Source organism: Poromitra crassiceps (assembly GCF_964638095.1).
Source record: "Poromitra crassiceps genome assembly, chromosome: 27".
NCBI classification, from domain to species: Eukaryota; Metazoa; Chordata; class Actinopteri; order Beryciformes; family Melamphaidae; genus Poromitra; species Poromitra crassiceps.
Window position 1 is genome coordinate 7,838,202 of NC_139650.1, and position 22,616 is coordinate 7,860,817.

The window sequence follows — 22,616 nt, forward strand, 5'->3', positions numbered from 1 at the left end:
ACTATTCATCTAGTTTGACACTTTAACACTCAATAACTGTCAAATTAAATTACAGACTTCAAAACAGTTTACAGTTTTCTGATATACTACTGATGTTCTAATGATACAAAGCTGGTTGAAAATGGGCAGAGTGTTCCTTTAACTTCTTCTTTTTTTGTGATCAAGTTTTTTTTTTTTCTTTTAAATCTGATAAATCATAAAAAAACAAATACAGAGAACAACAGTCAAACCGCATACATGACCAGACAGAGATTTTTTTTAATGAATTGACAACGTCTTTGAGCTAGAACAATGTTACTACAATGTCAGTTTAAAAAAAAGTGCAATGTTGAAAATGTAGATTAGAATTTGGTTGTGCTTGAACAAAACACCACTGATTGTGACTCTGGGTAAGAGAGTCGTCTGTTAGCAGTTGATTTTAGCACTGAGTTGCTCTCCAACCACAGGTCCTGTAATTTGTGTGTTGCATTATGGTTTATACCCCTCCATTTGTTCTATTCTGATATACTGTATTAACCTTTTATATCTTTGTACATCTATTTGCTCCTTTTATCAAAATGTAATCTCTGTGGATTAGAAACGATCTGGCCCGTCTTGTCCTGTCACTCTCCGCTTCTCACATTGTCCTGAAGAGGCAGAAATGCCATAAACGTTACCATAAAAAAAAATCACTAAACAGGAAGTGAAACAATTCAAGAGGAAATCTGGCAAAATAAATGTGACGGAGAATTGATGATAAAGCATCTATCTCGTGAAAAACGTAACTTTCGAATTAACATTTTGTTCTGTTAACTTTGTGTTTTTCTTCCGTCCTGAATGAGGAAGGGCGTCAACGTGAAAGTTCATCTGTGTGTTTTTGCCTCCATCATGTCCGGGGGGGAATTTGTGGATCTTAAAACTAGTCTGGGTGCCAGTATCTGTTCCACATTACAGTCAACTGTATCTATCAAGAAAAAGCTGATATGCAGTTTTTTTTAAATCGCATTGTGAAATATGTCGATTTGTATTTCCCAGAGTTACACACTGTGTCTCTATAGTCTTAATGTTTTTCTGCGGGTGTTTAAATGTCTAGAATCAAACCCCTCTAGCAAGTGAGAGAGCTGATGGTGGGAACCGATCCGCCCACCTCTCCAACAATAATGGTATCAACCTTTTGATGATGGTAAGAACACTGTCTGACATTTTCCAATTCGTTTTATATGCAGCACTTGCGCAGTGTTTGTAACATGTTCTTAGGCTGAGCTAAAGATTTGAGCAGGACAGACAAAAGCAAAATGCAGACGTGTTTCAAACTTGGTTTATTGGGTTTGTTATGAGTTTCTGATTTCATAAACAAAATAAAAATGTGCACATCAGGTTTGGTCTGATATTCCAGTGTGAATTAAAATGTATATAGCTCTCATACACTAAATATTACAGTCTGGAGTATAATATAATTCACATGAACTCAAAATGAAGAAAATATTTCTCATTGCTATAGTAGAAACTAAGCTAAACTAGTTTAAAACTAACATGTTTCGAAGGGTTACTTTCCTGTGGTTTGCCTCTCATTCTGTTGTATTTCTGTACTAGAAACTGTAAGATCTGTCACAAAATACAGCTCACTCAGTTAAGTGCAGTGAATTGTTGAACAATTACATATGAAATTACAAATGAAATAAAGACATGATAAGTTGCTGTTAACATGATCGTGGTGATAGAAAAACAACATAATTTCTCTCTTCCGCTGTCCGTGTTGCTCAGTGAGCGTGCAGCAAGAAGCCAGAGAAGATGCTGTAGCCCTGTGGTTTCGCGATCATCCCCACGTAGTCTTTGGTCTCCAGCCAGACCTCCTGGTCCCGCCTCAGGTAGACCGCCAGCCCTCCTGAGTCCACCTGGAGGGAGTTACTGGATTTTAGTATTCATAAACTACAAACTGAGCCCTTGCACAAAAACACAGAATTATGATGTTTGATTTTGGTGCATCGGAATATAATATGGAAAATCTTGAGATATGCTGGCCTCGGTCTCCTGCGTGACAAGCGGGGATACTGGCCACTATACTAACGAGGAGCACACTTTTGGAAAACAAAAAAAAGTTGCAAAGGTTTTTCCTCCACTTTGGGTTAATTTTTTACTTCAGGCATGTGCAAGACATCATTTATTCAATTGTGCTGACTCCTTGTCATTGATTTCTTTTGTTGCTTTACACCATGCTGAGACAACGGTGCATCGCTCCCGGTGGTACTGCATCACCGGTCACGCCGTCGCACGCTCTAAAACGCTCGCTCAACACAATCCGACGACTAATACATTCATTGGAGTCTCTGCATATGAAGAAGTCCTGCAAATTTAACACGAATTCCAACTTCAAGTCATTTGGATTTGCTCAAAATCCTCCGGTCACGTGCAACCAAGGAGCAAGGGCTGAAGCTGACCTCCCCGTCGGGGAATTGAACCCCGGTCTCCTGCGTGACAAGCAGGGATACTGGCCACTATACTAACGAGGAGCACACAATACTAACGAGGAGCACGCAATACTAACGAGGAGCACACAATACTAACGAGGAGCACGCAATACTAACGAGGAGCACACAATACTAACGAGGAGCACACTATACTAACGAGGAGCACGCAATACTAACGAGGAGCACGCAATACTAACGAGGAGCACACTATACTAACGAGGAGCACGCAATACTAACGAGGAGCACACTATACTAACGAGGAGCACACTATACTAACGAGGAGCACACTATACTAACGAGGAGCACGCAATACTAACGAGGAGCACGCAATACTAACGAGGAGCACGCAATACTAACGAGGAGCACACAATACTAACGAGGAGCACGCAATACTAACGAGGAGCACACTATACTAACGAGGAGCACGCAATACTAACGAGGAGCACGCAATACTAACGAGGAGCACACTATACTAACGAGGAGCACACAATACTAACGAGGAGCACGCAATACTAACGAGGAGCACGCAATACTAACGAGGAGCACGCAATACTAACGAGGAGCACGCAATACTAACGAGGAGCACACTATACTAACGAGGAGCACGCAATACTAACGAGGAGCACACTATACTAACGAGGAGCACACAATACTAACGAGGAGCACGCAATACTAACGAGGAGCACACAATACTAACGAGGAGCACACTATACTAACGAGGAGCACACTATACTAACGAGGAGCACGCAATACTAACAAGGAGCACACTATACTAACGAGGAGCACACAATACTAACGAGGAGCACGCAATACTAACGAGGAGCACACAATACTAACGAGGAGCACACAATACTAACGAGGAGCACACAATACTAACGAGGAGCACACAATACTAACGAGGAGCACACTATACTAACGAGGAGCACGCAATACTAACGAGGAGCACGCAATACTAACGAGGAGCACGCAATACTAACGAGGAGCACACTATACTAACGAGGAGCACACTATACTAACGAGGAGCACGCAATACTAACGAGGAGCACGCAATACTAACGAGGAGCACGCAATACTAACGAGGAGCACACAATACTAACGAGGAGCACACAATACTAACGAGGAGCACACTATACTAACGAGGAGCACGCAATACTAACGAGGAGCACGCAATACTAACGAGGAGCACGCTATATTAACGAGGAGCACGCTATACTAACGAGGAGCACACTATACTAACGAGGAGCACACTATACTAACGAGGAGCACACAATACTAACGAGGAGCACACTATACTAACGAGGAGCACACTATACTAACGAGGAGCACACTATACTAACGAGGAGCACACTATACTAACGAGGAGCACGCAATACTAACGAGGAGCACACTATACTAACGAGGAGCACACTATACTAACGAGGAGCACGCAATACTAACGAGGAGCACGCAATACTAACGAGGAGCACGCAATACTAACGAGGAGCACACAATACTAACGAGGAGCACACTATACTAACGAGGAGCACACAATACTAACGAGGAGCACACAATACTAACGAGGAGCACACAATACTAACGAGGAGCACACAATACTAACGAGGAGCACACAATACTAACGAGGAGCACACAATACTAACGAGGAGCACACTATACTAACGAGGAGCACGCAATACTAACGAGGAGCACGCAATACTAACGAGGAGCACACTATACTAACGAGGAGCACACTATACTAACGAGGAGCACACTATACTAACGACGAGCACACTATACTAACGAGGAGCACACTATACTAACGAGGAGCACACAAACTGGAATATGCCACTTGTAGGAAAATACTAGTTATGGGTATACGGGAGAAGAGTCCAGCACAGGTTCAACAGACAATTTCTAGGAATTCTGACTGAGTTGCAAAGATTAAGATTTCCCTCCACTTTGGGTTTTGTACTTCAGGCATGTGCAAGATATCATTTATTGATATCATGCTGAGTCCTTGTCATTTATTCCTTCTGTTGCTTTTGCCCACGACGAGACAATGGTGCATCGCTCCCGGTGCTGCACAAACGGGTCCACGGGTCACATCGTCGCACGCTCTAAAACCCATCTTCTCACAAGCTCAATACAATCCGATGACTAAGAGATTCATTGCTGTCACTTTACAGACAGGCTAGTAAGCCTCAGTTTGTCATAATGCTGTATATGAGGGAAGAAGTCCTGCAAATTTAACTCAAATAATTTCGGGCCAATTCCAAGGTGCACATCATCCTTTGCAACTTCAAGTCATTTGCATTTTCTCAAAATCCTCCGTCACGTGCAACCACAAAGCAAGGAGTGAAGCTGGCCTCCCCGTCCCGGTCTCCTCCATGAAGAAATGGAAGATGGCAAGCTCAGATCCACGTGTGTGTGGCGACCTACAAACCATGGAACATGTCATGAGATGCAGCTCCGCTCCACAATGTACTGGAGATCTGGCCGACCCGAACATATAGTCGATGGCCGGACACGAGGAAGAAGAAGATTTGTTGTAGGTGTAACCGAGTTGAATCAGCGCGGATTCCTCGCGAGTCCCGAGTGGTAGCGAGTGGATTGGTTAAACTCACTCCCCAGTATAAAGGCATGTTAATCAGCTCCGCCAAGGGAGCTAGCTCTCTTGGCGTTGCGGTTAACATGTCGGACTCGCAAGCCGAAGGTTGGCGGTTCGTACCCACCCCTGGACAAGCCCTTAACATGGGTTGCTGCAAGTACCACCTACACAACGCCGTTACATAGGCATAGTGGGAACACAGACGCTCTATCAATGGCTGCCTTCATAAACCTTTATCGATTCATTAGAATGAATCTATCTATCTATCTATCTATCTATCTATCTATCTATCTATCTATCTATCTATCTATCTATCTATCTATCTATCTCTCTGTCTGTCTGTCTGTCTGTCTCTCTGTCTGTCTGTCTGTCTGTCTGTCTGTCTGTCTGTCTGTCTGTCTGTCTAGTATCTACTGTATCTATCTTCTGGTAGTTCTTGTACCTGTCTGATGTTTCTGCCGTATGGATAATCGCAGAAAGATGCCAGCTGTGTTCCATCCAGCTTCATGAGCACACAGAGTCTTTCATCTACAGAGGCGTGGAACACAAAGTAGTACATGCCCTGGACCCTGCATCTAGAGCACAGACAGAAAGAACACATATACATAAAGTAGTACATGCCCTGGACTCTGCATCTAGAGCACAGACAGAAAGAACACATATACATAAAGTAGTACATGCCCTGGACCCTGCATCTAGAGCACAGACAGAAAGAACACATATACATAAAGTAGTACATGCCCTGGACCCTGCATCTAGAGCACAGACAGAAAGAACACATATACATAAAGTAGTACATGCCCTGGACTCTGCATCTAGAGCACAGACAGAAAGAACACATATACATAAAGTAGTACATGCCCTGGACCCTGCATCTAGAGCACAGACAGAAAGAACACATATACACAAAGTAGTACATGCCCTGGACCCTGCATCTAGAGCACAGACAGAAAGAACACATATACATAAAGTAGTACATGCCCTGGACTCTGCATCTAGAGCACAGACAGAAAGAACACATATACATAAAGTAGTACATGCCCTGGACCCTGCATCTAGAGCACAGACAGAAAGAACACATATACATAAAGTAGTACATGCCCTGGACCCTGCATCTAGAGCACAGACAGAAAGAACACATATACATAAAGTAGTACATGCCCTGGACCCTGCATCTAGAGCACAGACAGAAAGAACACATATACATAAAGTAGTACATGCCCTGGACCCTGCATCTAGAGCACAGACAGAAAGAACACATATACATAAAGTAGTACATGCCCTGGACTCTGCATCTAGAGCACAGACAGAAAGAACACATATACATAAAGTAGTACATGCCCTGGACCCTGCATCTAGAGCACAGACAGAAAGAACACATATACATAAAGTAGTACATGCCCTGGACTCTGCATCTAGAGCACAGACAGAAAGAACACATATACATAAAGTAGTACATGCCCTGGACCCTGCATCTAGAACACAGACAGAAAGAACACATATACATAAAGTAGTACATGCCCTGGACCCTGCATCTAGAGCACAGACAGAAAGAACAAATACATATACATATGTTTAAAGTAGTACATGCCCTGGACCCTGCATCTAGAGCACAGACAGAAAGAACACATATACATAAAGTAGTACATGCCCTGGACCCTGCATCTAGAGCACAGACAGAAAGAACACATATACATAAAGTAGTACATGCCCTGGACCCTGCATCTAGAGCACAGACAGAAAGAACACAGATACATAAAGTAGTACATGCCCTGGACCCTGCATCTAGAGCACAGACAGAAAGAACACATATACATAAAGTAGTACATGCCCTGGACCCTGCATCTAGAACACAGACAGAAAGAACACATATACATAAAGTAGTACATGCCCTGGACCCTGCATCTAGAGCACAGACAGAAAGAACACATATACATAAAGTAGTACATGCCCTGGACTCTGCATCTAGAGCACAGACAGAAAGAACACATATACATAAAGTAGTACATGCCCTGGACCCTGCATCTAGAACACAGACAGAAAGAACACATATACATAAAGTAGTACATGCCCTGGACCCTGCATCTAGAGCACAGACAGAAAGAACAAATACATATACATATGTTTAAAGTAGTACATGCCCTGGACCCTGCATCTAGAGCACAGACAGAAAGAACACATATACATAAAGTAGTACATGCCCTGGACCCTGCAGATTCCATCATGCATCATGCCTGTCAGCAGCAACGATGAAGAAAGATTCAAAATGTGTATTCGGTTTACAAACCAAGTACAAATAACTCAACTTTGAATGATGAATTTGCATGAAACCCACCTGAAGCGTCCTGTGGTGGTGTTATAGTCGTTGTCGATGTTAGTGATGATGTTGGTGAATCGTATGACGCTGGCCCTGGCGGGGCGCTCGGCCGTGGCCCGGGCCACGCTGAAGGCCGCCTGCTGCTGCGTGTTGACGAGCCTGGAAACACACAACAGAGCCACAGCCTGGAAACACACAACAGACAGATAGCCTGGAAACACACAACAGAGCCACAGCCTGGAAACACACAACAGAGCCACAGCCTGGAAACACACAACAGAGCCACAGCCTGGAAACACACAACAGAGCCACAGCCTGGAAACACACAACAGACGGATAGCCTGGAAACACACAACAGACAAGCCTGGAAACACACAACAGAGCCGCAGCCTGGAAACACACAACAGAGCCACAGCCTGGAAACACACAACAGACAAGCCTGGAAACACACAACAGAGCCACAGCCTGGAAACACACAACAGAGCCACAGCCTGGAAACACACAACAGAGCCACAGCCTGGAAACACACAACAGACAAGCCTGGAAACACACAACAGAGCCACAGCCTGGAAACACACAACAGAGCCACAGCCTGGAAACACACAACAGAGCCACAGCCTGGAAACACACAACAGAGCAACAGCCTGGAAACACACAACAGACAGATAGCCTGGAAACACACAACAGACAAGCCTGGAAACACACAACAGAGCCACAGCCTGGAAACACAGGAGAGCCTAACCCTGGAAACACACAACAGACAAGCCTGGAAACACACCACTGGGGAATGAGCCTAACCAACCTACTCACTACCACTCGCTATACCACTCGGGACTCACAAGGACTCACAGTCATTCCATTACACTGGCAGTCGACATCAGGGCTCTGATGTCTCTGGGTCCTACTGCCTGACACTGTCTATACATGTATTTATGCCCCTGAGAGTTCTAGTCTGAGCTGAGCGGACTAGATTGTCTCTGGTTGCCAAGTCCAGTCGTATCTAAGGTTCGTTCTATTTACTGGAGTAGTAAACATTTCGATTATATGAGAACCTGATGGGATGGTAATGATTGTTCCAGGTAAAAAAAAATATATATATATATATATATATATATATATATATATATATATATATATATATATATATATATATATATATATATATATATATATATATATATATATATATATAACAAAAGGAATTGATTGCAAAATGCATGGGTGGGTAGAAACAACAACAAAATTATTCCTCTAAATCTGGCTTCACTATGCCCCACATTTTTCGCCGTTCGGCCCTCAGCAAAATGTGGCCCTTGGTGAAAAGTCATTGGGGACCCCTGGCTCACTAGGTCAGCACTAACCTCGCGTCACGAGGCACAGTGACCACGTGACCATTTAGGAGGCTTGCTGCTACAATAGCAAATTTGCTACAATACAAATACAAATTTGCTACAATAGTAAATATTTGCTCAACATTTCTTAGCATCCGTTACTCCGATACATTTTTTATGTTTTATAATTTTGTATTTAAATCTAAACTGTTTTTTATTGTATTATCTTGCTAATAAAGCATGAGACAGTTTGGGGTGGATTAATTCTGGATGTTTATTAGGCTACACTACAGTGGAAAAACAGTGCAGAGTCACAGCCTTGCTCAAGGGCCTACTGCCTACCTGACCTCCCCCGGCTCTCCTGGAGGCCCAGTGGTGCCCGAGGATCCTGAGGCCCCCCGCTCCCCACCCTGACCACGTTTGCCAGCCGGTCCCACCGGCCCCGCTGCCCCCTGCTGGCCCCTCTGAGGGCCGGCGCCTCCCTGCCACACTGCACCTGAGGGCAGCAACAGACGGACAGAACGATCTGCTGTTCACAGACTCTTGTTGTGTTGATGCAGTTGTGTGTGATTGTGTGACTAAGCTATATGTGAACAAGTATTTTGAGAATTTTAGCACATTTGACCCCATTAAGAAGCCTTCTATGGATTGGAAATGGTTGGATGCAAAAACAAGACTTTTGAGACGGATCGCTCCAATCCATTTACTAAAGGAATTGCTCTGGTAATGTTAGTGCCTTGCTATTGCTATTGAGTGTGTGTGTGTGTGTGTGTGTGTGTGTGTGTGTGTGTGTGTGTGTGTGTGAGGGTGAGTGAGTGAGTGAGTGAGTGAGTGAGTGAGTGAGTGAGTGAGTGTGTGTGTGTGTGTGTGTGTGTGTGTGTGTGTGTGTGCGTGCGTGCGTGCGTGCGTGCGTGCGTGCGTGTGTGTGCGCGTGTGTGTGTGTGTGTGTGTGTGTGTGTGGGATACCTGGCTTTCCTTTCTCTCCTTTTTCTCCATCACGGCCGTCTCGGCCAGGAAGCCCAGGAATACCTGAGGATGGATAGATAAATAAATACATAATGTAGATAATGATAACAACAACAACAACAACAACAACAACAACAACAACAACAACAACAACAATAAGAAGAATGTAATAATATGTATAGCACATTTCAAAATATACATTAGAAACTGCTTCACAACATCAAGATAAAAACAGAATAAAGAAAATACAACAAAATAAAAGAATTATGAAACCTACACAGAAGTTCACTCGGAGAGTGCACACCTCCGAAAGGCCAGTCTATGATATGCAAATTTTGTCAGTCGGACTCGGATCAGAACCTAGATCCTGACCCACAAACATCCCCCCAGCCAATCCCCCTACCCACCCCTCAAACCCCGACTGTCTCTGACCGCTTGTCCTTAGCCCCGCCCCGCAGTAGTTTTTTCATAATCCTGCTAACAACCAAACAGACAAACAAACAAACTGCACCGAAAACATCAACTCCTTGGCAGAGGTACCAACAAACGAAAACAAAGAGTACAATAAAATACTACAATAAAGTAAATCTTTAAATAAAAATTAGTAGACATAGACAGCATTTAAGTAAAATAACCTTTTAAAAAAGTGTTTTTAATTTTTTTTTAAATTTGGACAGATGCACGCATGCACGCACACGCACACACCACACACACACACACACACACACACACACACACACACACACACACACACACACACACACACACACACACACACACACACACACACACCTGGCATCCCAGGCGTTCCTGTCAACTGGCATGTGTCCATGGAGACGAGCAGGGGAGCAGCCAATGAGAGCAGAGCTCCGATCACAAGAACAGAGTTCTGCATGATGGAAAACCTGGAGGAGGAGAGGAGAGGAGGTGAAGAAATAGAAGAAGAAAAACTGCACTGTTGGCTGAAATGCTTCCATTTACCTCTAAGCCTAACCCTAACTCTGTGTGTGTGTGTGTGTGTGTGTGTGTGTGTGTGTGTGTGTGTGTGTGTGTGTGTGTGTGTGTGTGTGTGTGTGTGTGTGTGTGTGTGTGTGCGTGCGCGTGTGTGTGTGTGTTTGTGTGTGTGTGTGTCCTTGTAAAAAATACACATAATATAGACCATAACCATAACATTCATTCATTACACAATGAGGAGAGGTGAAACAGAAAAAGTTGGATTGGACAGATAGATTTCCGTAATTTACTTAAAGCCCCGCCCCCTCCAGTGTATTTCATCATTTTTAAGCTATTTCATGTGTTGGTGAGTCCTGCCTGCTCTGTTGATGAGCCACACTGTTCATTACTGTATTTGGTGACAAATAACCTTATTGTGTGTTCAAAGTCCAAAAATTAAACTTTTGGTAACAGGTGATGACGTCAGACATAATAATGGTCTGACAACTGACATATAATAGACAGATAATACAGTACAGTAAATACAGTACAGTATACAGTAAATAGCCAGCATTAGCCTCTGGCATTAGCTAGCTGTTAGCCATGTTAGTTACGTGGGTGTAAAACTGAATGCCACTGAATGACCAATTTGGTATAAATGTTAACCAGTTAGAAATTTTGACTCACGCTCTTTCTATAAAGCCCACCAGCTTTGATATCTGTTGGCTAGGTGTTGATATTACAGTATAATAACAATAAGAGTTGAACAAAGAAAGAACAGCGCTGCAGCAAGCGATTACTCTTCAGTTCTTATTAATGTAGGTTCTTTGGCACAAATGAGGACGTGGTTTATACAGCCATGTTTTCATAGAACACCAACGGTTATACGATTATCAAAACCTGACTGGAGGGGTCCAGCTTTAAATGGAATTAGAACAGTTCTTATATTTCAAATGTTATAATCAACAGATGGCTGCTGAAAAAGAGACTGAAATGTAATAACGTACCTGTGAGACTGCAGATGAAACGCGAAAATACGCTTTTGGAGAAGAGCTGTGTAAAGCTGTGAGTCTGAAGAGCAAGTTCTGCCTGACGCCAGCAGCTTTTCCTGTTCACACGTGGTTTTTATGGCAGTTCTGCATTTTCACAAAGTGGTTTAAAAAGGGGAAAGAGACAGGAGAGTGCAAGTCTGCCCTATCAAATCTCATCACTTTTCAATCTAAGTCATTTACACAAACACAAGATGTCAAGTCAAGATTTTAGAAACCTTTTCAAGTCATCATTACAAGTCAGAGTCAAGTCCCAAGTCATCAGAACCCAAGTCAAGTCAAGTCTCAAGTCTTGAGTCTTCTCTTATGTTTCAAGTCAAGTCTCAAGCAGTTCAAATTGTGACGAAGTCCAAGTCATGTAACTCCAGTCACTAGCTCTGAGAATCAGTGGTGGAAGAAGTACTGAAAGCCTGTACTCAAGTAGAAGTACGGTTACATGACTGAAATATTACTCAACTACAAGTACAATTACTGCAGTAAAAAAAAGACTTGTGTAAAAGTAAAAAGTACTCTTCTAAAAAACGACTTTGAGTATTGGCTACTTCTTAAACATTGATGGGTAAATCAATGTTTAATAGCAGGCTGTCACAGGCATTCAATTGAAGTGGGAGATCCATGTAGAAAATACTTTCAGTTTCAACAAAGCACATTTCTCTGATATGAATGAAAGATCAACAAGGTCAGAGTTCCTTAGCCTGGTAAACCAGCCAGTCACATGGTTTACCAGGGCAGGCTAGGAGTTCCTGGCCGTTATCTGCTGGAAAGATACATGTACATCACCACAGGGTCAGACTGTGAGTTCTCCATAGCTGTTGAGTCTGTTTCAAGAACTCCAATCATTTCTGTTTGACAACCACTGAGATCGTTTCTTCATCAGCAGCAGACAGGAAGCAAAACATTGCTGTTGTCCGTCTCCATTTTTCTTTTTCTCAAAAAATACTCCCTTCTCCTCAGTGGTAACGAAGTACAAATACTTCGTTACTGTACTTAAGTATATTTTTTGAGTACATTTCCCTTAGGGTCAGAGTTAAAGTGTCCATAAAATAGAATCGGCTGCACAAAGCACCCTTAAATCTTGTGCTTATGTTGTCCTTAAAATGTTTAACCTTATGGAGAGGATTTAAGGGTGTTTTGTGCAGCCGAGTCTATTTTATGGACACCTTTTAACTCTGACCCTAAGGGAAATCTTAACCTAAGGTGCTTTGTGCAACTGGGCCCTGTACTTAACTTGAGTACCGTAAATTCCGGACTATAAGCCGCACCGGTGTATAAGCCGCACCTGCAAAGTTGACTATTTTTTTCTTATATAAGCCGCACCGGACTATAAGCCGCGGGTGTTTTAATGTTTTTTTTTTTTTTTTTTTTTATTGTGTTTTAATGTTTAATTACCATATGTAAGGGTTCATGCACAGAGGGGATTGTCGGGAAAGAGATGGCTGTTTGAGGAAGCTCCCATTTATTAACATTTCAACAAAACAACATAACACAACACCACCTGTGTTGTTATTTACAGTGCACACAGTGTCATACAGTGTCATACAGTGTGGTGAAAAGAGGGCAAGAGAGGAAATTAAAACAGAAGTGGATTTATAGTTAGAAAGAGTGCTAAAAAAGAGAGATTTTTTTTTTTTTTTTTGAAAAAATCCATAGATAAGCCGCACCGTTATATAAGCCGCAGGGGCCAAAAAAGGCCAAAAAACGGGAAAAAAGGTGCGGCTTATAGTCCGGAATTTACGGTATTTATTTTTCTTTCAACTTTTACTTTTCCTCCACTACATTTTCGTAATAAAATCTATACTTTTACTCTGATACATTTCCCAAAAGCATCTTAAAATAAACAAACAGCTTGTGTTGTGGCGAATCAGTGCTTCTGTGTTGCAAGTTGCGTTTGCCAATCGCTTACCGTCAGCGCTTCCCAAGTCTTTTCATCCATGTTAAAAGTTCCCACAGGCTGAAATCCGACTGTTAATTACTTAATTGTCTTTACATTGTGTCCAATTGACCCAAAATGACCGAATATGCCACCAGAAAACAAGAAACCAAGCGTCTCTTGGGGTAGGCTTCAAATTGGTCAAGCGTCCACGCAGCCAGAACGTAAAAGTATAGGTTTTCCGCTTAAGGATTTCAAAATAAAATCCTAAATGCTTTATTTGTTTCTCCAAAGGTGAGAAGCATTTTATTCTGAATCATGGTATTTCCGTTGCTATCTGGTGTAACAGTCGCTGTTTTGACACAGCCCAATAATACTGTAGTGTTTCAGAAAGGTAAAGTCAGTTTCAATTTCTATAGAGTGATTAGTTACATTGATTAACTGTTTATCTGGCAGTGACAATATCCAGGCTTATAGCTATATGAAGGAGATGTCCATGATCTATGGTGATTATGATGATGATGATGATTATATATTATCTCATCTCCATGATAGCCTAAAGCAGGCACTTGTGCCAAAAGCTGCAGTCAGTTCAAATGGCAGACTATGAGGTAAATATGTAAGCAAACTCACAATAAAGCTAAAAATTTAAAATCCGGACCGCTTGCTTTCTTATAAACAGCATTTACTTGCACTTTTACTTTCAAAACTTTTAAGTACATTTAATATTTAAAAAATACTTTTGATAGGCCTACTTAAGTACAGAAAATATTAGCTACTTTAAGACTTTTACTCAAGTAATATTTTAATGGATGACTTTGACTTTTACCCAAGTTGTAATCTGGTATAGTATCTATAATTTTACTAAAGTATGGATTTCGAGTACTTTATACACCACTGCTTCTCCTACAGTGTTCTGGTCAGTCTGGTCACCTCCTGCACTGTTCTGGTCAGTGTGGTCACCTCTCTCCAAAGCAGAAAACCTAACCTGTCATCCCTATTTCATGCTTTTCATTGGTCCGTTTGCGATCAGTTGATAGACTTTTATCTGCATTGTAAAATGCAGATGAAAGACTTTGGATTTATGTTAATTAAAATCGTACTCAGTAGCGGATTATGATTTTAAAAGTAGTAAAGTAGATTACATAGTGGAATCCATACTTAAATAAGAGTAAAATTACAGACTTGAAAAAATTACTCTTAAAAGTACAATTACCCAAAAACTACAACTTAATTACAGTAATTTGAGTAGTTGTAATTAGTTACTTCCACCCCTGCTGAGAATACATCATCATTCATCCACCTTTTACCCAGTGTGATCAATTCAGTCCATTGAGCTTTATTGGCATGAAGCACAATTCAGTACCCTATCTATCTATCTATCTATCTATCTATCTATCTATCTATCTATCTATCTATCTATCTATCTATCTATCCATCTATCTATCTATCTATTTATCCATCTATATATCCATCTATCTATCTATCTATCTATCTATCTATCTATCTATCTATCTATCTATCTATCTATCTATCTATCTATCTATCTATCTATCTCTCATGCCATTCAACGCTTCACACATCACACTGAATGATACAGTTTAATTGTGTTTCATTGCAGGCACATGGGCTTTAACAAATGCAACATTGCAAAGCAGGTTGATATGATTCCATAATGCAGAACGGTTCAGGTTGGGTCCCTGAGGTTCACACTCAACACAGAGGAGAAAACATTTTCATAACATGCTCATATAATGTCATGTTAAGTCCCACTCAGTTTAAAATGCATGATTGAATTTTTGATTCAAAAGTAATTTGATTAATGAGTTGATCTGAGTTCAGTCTAATCTGAATACGTTTGGTGATGCGGGTCAGAACAGCAGGAATCCGTTGAAGACAATCTGTTTGTCCTGCGTGTCTCTCAGCAGCGCGTCCGGCTGCTGGTCCTTAAACGCCTCCAGCCACACCTGCTGACCGGCCGCTAGCTGTAGCACCACACCACCTGACAGCACCTGACAACACACACACACGCACGCACGCACGCACACGCACACACACACACACACACACACACACACACACACACACACACACACACACACACACACACACACACACACACACATCATGTTTTGGTGCATTGGGTTAGGGTTAACATTAAAGGTTAACATTAAAGGAGAATTCTGTTTTTTTATTTACAACCTGGACTTTATTTTCAGCTTAGTTTATGTTGTGCTGGTCAGCCACAACACAAATTGAAAATGATGCAGTATAGAGTTAGAAGGCATCACACAACGGCCTGGAACAAAGGCCTGTGGGGCATGTGGTAACCGTGGTAACCAGAGGCTGTAGGGGCATGTGGTAACTGTGGTAACCAGAGGCTGTAGGGGCATGTGCTAACTGTGGTAACCAGAGGCTGTAGGGGCATGTGGTAACTGTGGTAACCAGAGGCTGTAGGGGCATGTGCTAACTGTGGTAACCAGAGGCTGTAGGGGCATGTGCTAACCGTGGTAACCAGAGGCTGTAGGGGCATGTGGTAACTGTGGTAACCAGAGGCTGTAGGGGCATGTGGTAACCGTGGTAACCAGAGGCTGTAGGGGCATGTGGTAACCGTGGTAACCAGAGGCTGTAGGGGCATGTGGTAACCGTGGTAACCAGAGGCTGTAGGGGCATGTGGTAACCATGGTAACCAGAGGCTGTAGGGGCATGTGGTAACCGTGGTAACCAGAGGCTGTAGGGGCATGTGGTAACTGTGGTAACCGTGCATGTACATCCTGTAAATAGCTTATTTCCTGCCACTTAGCGGCTCAAATCCTTATTATATGATAGTGGGATAAATGTGAGCCAGTCTATTGAGCTCTCTGAGCCTGCTGTCTGCTAGGTTCCACATCCGGGGACTGTGTGTAAGCAAGTCCCGCCTCCCGCCAGAGTCTCACAACACTTGAGAGTTCAGAGTTCAACTGCAGTGGATCAAGCCGCCATGTTTTGCTTGGAGTAACATCAGCGTATATGATGGCTGGATATTTACCCAATTTCGAGAATATGGACGATGTCCATATTGACGAGGACTTCACGTGATGTCAGAAATGTGACAAAAACTGTTTACATGTGAAAACCAACATGTGTCCATAAAGTGCATGTGATTCACATGTGTTTTCACATGTGACTGTATTGTGATCCAGCAGAACCCCTAAAATATTGGTACGTTACATTTCTGCAAAATGTAGAATGTCCACGTTTGTGAAGCAAAAACATGTCGCATATCAACATTTCTAGATAGGAAGAGTTCATTTGACCTGGTTGGATCCAGACTGACCTGGTCTCTCCTCTTGGTGTGGTAATCACAGAAGCCCAGGTTCCTGGTCAGAGCGTCGCTCACCAGATACAGACACATGCTGACCTGCAACCACAGAACAGCACCACCACCACCATCATCATCATCATCACCACCATCATCATCATCGTCATCGCCACCATCATCATCATCGTCATCGTCATCGCCATCATCACCACCACCATCATCATCGTCATCACCGCGACCACCATCATCATCATCACAGTATACTGCACCGCTGTGTCTGTGTGTTGCTTGGCAACCAGCTAAATGTTGCTGAAGAGAACTACATTGCATGGCAGAAGAATGATTATTTGTTATTAATAAATTATTGCTTTTTTTGTTGCTGTGTGTTTCTTTTATGAAACCTTGCCAGGTAGTAACCGTTTTATAAACATACGGTAATAAAGAAAAGATGTAAAAGAGGACTCATGATCAACAAAACCTAATTATTCCTCAACTTGCAATTTTTGACAGTTGCTGCAATTTTATCGCAAGAAAATCCCATAAAACTTCGCAAATTGCATTGCGGCCTGGAATCACCCCACAGCGCCTTAGACCTCCATGCACCGAAGGTCTCACAATACTGCGGTGTAGCACTAAACTCTATTGCAGCGTATTGGGCGTGATCAACCCTTCCGCGGGCAACGTTGCAGACAGAGTAGGAAGGCTGATCCGTGAGCGGCTGCTTCTGGGACGCGGGTCGGGGTCGTAATCGGCCTCGGCTGGGTCTACTGGGCGAGGGTGTATGATGTTGACAGACCCGAAACACCCCACGACCCCAGTTAACATCACTGATGACGCGTCCCAGCGCATGCAGTAGTATGTATACTTGAACCGAAACCCCTGGCTCCCCCTGGCCAGTGACACTTGGGAATAGACTAGGTGACAACCAAGTATAGTTTGGTGACAAGCTGGAGAGACAGTTGACGGTCGGAGAGACGGCATCCGGTACGGGATGGGTTTTAGCACCCCAGCCTGGCTCTCTCGTGAGGGAGAAATCCACAAACGCTACGGATCAGCCTCCTGAAAATCTGCGTAAACATCGGCGCGGCCTGGGGTCCTTCAGGCTAGACCGAGGTGCTCGTCGCAGGTGTATGACGTGCAGCGCACAGGCCTCCTTGAGGCATCCTCCCTGCCCATGGTACGGCATGGTAGGATTGCCTTTTGCCACAGGAGGTTCTGGTGAGACGAAGGAGGTGCCCGGCCTGGAATCACCCCACAGGGCCTTAGACCTCCATGCACCGAAGGTCTTACAATACTGCGGTGTAGCACTAAGCTCTATTGCAGCGGATTGGGCGTGATCAACCCTTCTGCGGGCAACGTTGCAGACAGAGTAGGAAGGCTGATCCGTGAGCGGCTGCTTCTGGGACGCGGGTCGGGGTCGTAATCGGCCTCGGCTGGGTCTACTGGGCAAGGGTGTATGATGTTGTGAGACCCGAAACACCCCACGACCCCAGTTAACATCACTGATGACGCGTCCCAGCGCATGCAGTAGTATGTATACTTGAACCAATAAAAAAAATGTTTTGCCATTAGGCAGTAGTTGATATACATGTCTTTGACAGGAGTATTAACACTAACATACATGTCTTTGATGGTGGGAGGAAACCGGAGCACCCCGAAGAAACCCACACGAACACGGACACGAACATACAAACTCCACTCAGAAAGGACCTGGGAGGGACCGGGATTCGAACCCACGACTTTCTTGCTGCACTAATCACTGACAGCAACAATGACACACACACACACACACACACACACACACACACACACACACACACACACACACACACACACACACACACACACACACACACACACACACACACACACACACACACACACACACACACACACACACACACACACACACACACACACACACACCAGGTTGGTACCTTGGACATGGAGTGGAAGACAAAATAGTAAAACCCGGGCACTCTGCAGGTGAAGATGCCCGTGTTCAGGTTAAAATCCTCTTGCGGTTTGTTGATGATGGTCCTCTGGAAGGTGACTTTCTGACACACAGACAGACAGACAGACAGACAGACAGACAGACACACACACACACACACACACACACACACACACACACACACACACACACACACACACACACACACACACACAACATCAAGAGATGTATATGAATTTACAGCTTACATACAAAGTGTGTCTCATAAAGGGTTTCACTCCAAAACATCAGAAATCCATTTGAAATGTATTAATTATTTCTAAAATACAGACGATTCTGTACAAAACCAAGAAAGCAAATGTTTTGATGACTTTGCTGTTACTGTTACTTTTGTTCTGCTATTTGAGAAAGTGAGCAAGCTCTTCAGATGGAAATGGCATGGAGGGAGGACAGACTGTACCTGGTTGTATGCAGGATAGGTATTGATGTTCCTGACCACAGAGAAGGCTGACTGCTTCTGCTGGGTGGACTCAGCATCTAGCAGCAGAAAGGACACATTCTGACATTTAAGACCTATTGATCAGGGCTTTTCAAAGTGTGCGCTCTTAGCAGGAGACACCTTTTGTTTATATAGACTCCCATAGTCACACACACACACACACACACACACACATATATATATATATATATATGCGCAGACACGCGCCAATAGGTCAGGCAAGGCCACACAGCATGACTTCTCATTTTGGGTTGGTGCGCCGGACGTCAGTATTTGACGATCTAGGAAAATGAGAGCTGTGTTGACTCAATCTTTCTCCAAAATCAAAATCACATAGCTATTCTACGAAGCTGGAACCAGAGAATTTCAGTATTTTTCTTCTTACAAATTTCTCTAAATGATGAATCAATTATAAAAAATAGTTGGCGATACATTTTCTGTTGATCGAATAATCAATATTAATCGTTGCAGCTCCATAGAGTAGTACAGTCAGGGATGGGCTCATTACGTTGGCTGAAGCCGCTTCCATCAGGACCCAGGGGACCCGGGCGTCCAGGGAGACCCGCCGGTCCCACGTCTCCACGGTAACCTTTAAGACCCATGATCCCTTGCGGGCCACGATTCCCAGCCTCGCCCTTCAGCCTCGTCAGGACATCTGCATCCATCAGACCGCCCACTATCAGAGCTGAGACAGACAGACCAAGAGACAGTCATCACAGCTGAGACAGACAGACCAAGAGACAGTCATCACAGCTGAGACAGACAGACCAAGAGACAGTCATCACAGTGAGACACAGACCAAGAGACAGTCATCACAGTGACACAGACAGACAAAGAGACAGTCATCACATTGAGACAGACAGACCAAGAGACAGTCATCACAGTGAGACAGACAGACAAAGAGACAGTCATCACAGTGAGACAGACAGACCAAGAGACAGTCATCACAGTGAGACAGACAGACCAAGAGACAGTCATCACATTGAGACAGACAGACCAAGAGACAGTCATCACAGCTGAGACAGACAGACCAAGAGACAGTCATCACAGCTGAGACAGACAGACCAAGAGACAGTCATCACATTGAGACAGACAGACCAAGAGACAGTCATCACATTGAGACAGACAGACCAAGAGACAGTCATCACAGTGAGACAGACAGACAAAGAGACAGTCATCACAGTGAGACAGACAGACCAAGAGACAGTCATCACAGTGAGACAGACAGACCAAGAGACAGTCATCACAGCTGAGACAGACAGACCAAGAGACAGTCATCACATTGAGACAGACAGACCAAGAGACAGTCATCACAGTGAGACAGACAGACCAAGAGACAGTCATCACAGTGAGACAGACAGACCAAGAGACAGTCATCACAGTGAGACAGACAGTCATCACATTGAGACAGACAGACCAAGAGGCAGTCATCACAGCTGAGACAGACAGACCAAGAGACAGTCATCACAGCTGAGAAAGACAACGCGGAGACTGACGCTGTCTGGTTTCCATAACAACATGGGGGAAGTGCAAGCCGGTGGAGAAGTTAACGTTAGTTGGACGTTGTAAAAGTGCATTTCTGTCAGTGGAACAGCGATCATAAAGGCAGTATGGATTATACCGGACATGTATTGGAAACATTTGGTAAGTCTTCTTGTTGCACCACACTGTACAGTATACTATTGTCTGATAGAAGTGCTGACCAGCTGGTTACCGTTAACAACTGTGCTAAAGTTACAGGTGATGAGGCAGATATTCGCCTCCTGTGTGAAACGGTTGCAGTTTGGTTTGCTTCTAAATGAGCGACTGTGTTTGTCGCCTGGGTGATTAATCACAGGTAACGGGGCAGGGGCGGGGCTTATATTAACGGGTCTGGACTGATTGAGTGGTCAACGAGTGAATAGTCGAAAGTTCAGACTTTGTCTGAGGAAGTTCACCCGCATGGGGAACTGAATAGACCCTTTTCACAAGCAAAACATTAATGAGGGTTTCCAACTTCCATGAGTGTAAGTTGGGAACCCTCATTACTGTTTTGCTTGCACCTGTGTTTACCCTGCCTTTTCGACAACAAAATGGCCCCGTGAAAAGGGTCTATTTCTTCACTAGCTGTGAAGCTGCACTCACTGCCACAGCCCAGTGCACCACAGATGGGTAGAACTAAACTAAACAGCTGCTGTATGTTTTCGCTACTCAGTTATTTTTTTTTACCTGGCTCTCCTTTCTCTCCCTTCTGACCGCTCCATCCATCTCTGCCTGGGCCTCCCGCCTCTCCTGCATGGCCGTCATTACGGCAGCTGGCGTTGCACTGGCCGCTCGACAGGAGCGAGGACACACCCACCAGAGCCATCAGCCAATAATAACCTCCCATGGTCACAAACACTGCATAGTAATAATAATAATAAAAATAAGTATTATTATTATTTTTATTTTTATTTTTATTATTATTATTATTATTATTATTTATGAAGAAGAAAGAGGAGGAAAAGGAGAAGAAGAAACACTATAAATGCTGTTTCAGGGGCAAACGAAGTGAAATCTTCTGGTTTTACAAAAAATATTAGAATAATAATATTTAAAACAGGAACGTTTAGGAGTAAATACAAGATTTAATACTTAATTAACTTACTTAAACAACTACCTGTCCGTTCTTCAAAGACAGAGAAACCTTTCACAATTTTTTCAATCTCTTCTTTTCTCCAAATTTCCCCAAATGTTCTTGAAATTTCTCATCTCAAACACGGTGGCAAATGGAACAGCAGCATCCAGCTCTGTCTGTGGGACGATTCTTCAGGCAGTTCTAACTTTATATACTATAATACCTTACCACCAGTTCATAAACTATATACTATAATACCTGTATATGCTATAATACCTTACCACCAGTTCATAAACTTAATTCTACAGTTAAAATATTGAAAGCAGATGAATGCACATATTAGAGCACATATGAATTAACTTGGGGAGAAATGTTCACTCACCAGTGAATAAGTGTCTGCTCCGGTGGTGATTTCAATGTGAGAAGGGATTTCCTCTTTTGGTGAAAAGTTGGTGAACAGATCTCAAGAGTTCTATTTAGACTGGTGACATGACACACTGTGACCCCCCCCCCCCCCACCACCACCACCACCACACACACACACACACACACACACACACACACACACACACACACACACACACACACACACACACACACACACACACACACACACACACACACACACACACGCAATACAACCAGTAAGGAAATGAAACTCCTGATGTGTGTGTGTGTGTGTGTGTGTGTGTGTGTGTGTGCATCTGTGTGTGTGTGCGTGTGTGCGTGTGTAAGCTGCAATAAGTGCAATAAGTGAAATGTCCTGACC

At 43.4% G+C, this 22,616-nt stretch overlaps 2 protein-coding genes across 3 annotated transcripts; both read right to left on the bottom strand.

Annotated features, from left to right (window-relative positions):
• Positions 1-1,279: 1,279 nt before the first annotated feature.
• c1qc (complement component 1, q subcomponent, C chain) lies at positions 1,280-11,683 on the bottom strand. The gene is made up of 7 exons (XM_083661747.1): positions 11,586-11,683; positions 10,438-10,550; positions 9,646-9,708; positions 9,022-9,175; positions 7,367-7,507; positions 5,474-5,606; positions 1,280-1,874 (listed from the first exon to the last, which is right to left on the bottom strand). Exons 2-7 carry the CDS (start codon positions 10,538-10,540, stop codon positions 1,740-1,742), a joined length of 729 nt encoding a protein of 242 aa, XP_083517873.1. The 5' UTR covers positions 10,541-10,550; positions 11,586-11,683; the 3' UTR covers positions 1,280-1,739.
• Positions 11,684-15,084: 3,401 nt separating this feature from the next.
• On the bottom strand, positions 15,085-22,339 carry c1qa (complement component 1, q subcomponent, A chain). Of its 2 annotated transcripts, none has more exons than XM_083661719.1 (7): positions 22,230-22,339; positions 21,460-21,630; positions 19,760-19,936; positions 19,213-19,289; positions 18,736-18,855; positions 16,814-16,897; positions 15,085-15,509 (listed from the first exon to the last, which is right to left on the bottom strand). In XM_083661719.1, exons 2-7 carry the CDS (start codon positions 21,617-21,619, stop codon positions 15,369-15,371), a joined length of 759 nt encoding a protein of 252 aa, XP_083517845.1. In that variant the 5' UTR covers positions 21,620-21,630; positions 22,230-22,339; the 3' UTR covers positions 15,085-15,368. The 2 variants fall into 2 exon arrangements, with proteins under 2 accessions (XP_083517845.1, XP_083517844.1); XM_083661718.1 differs by lacking the exon at positions 22,230-22,339 and adding an exon at positions 21,878-21,898.
• Positions 22,340-22,616: the final 277 nt, after the last annotated feature.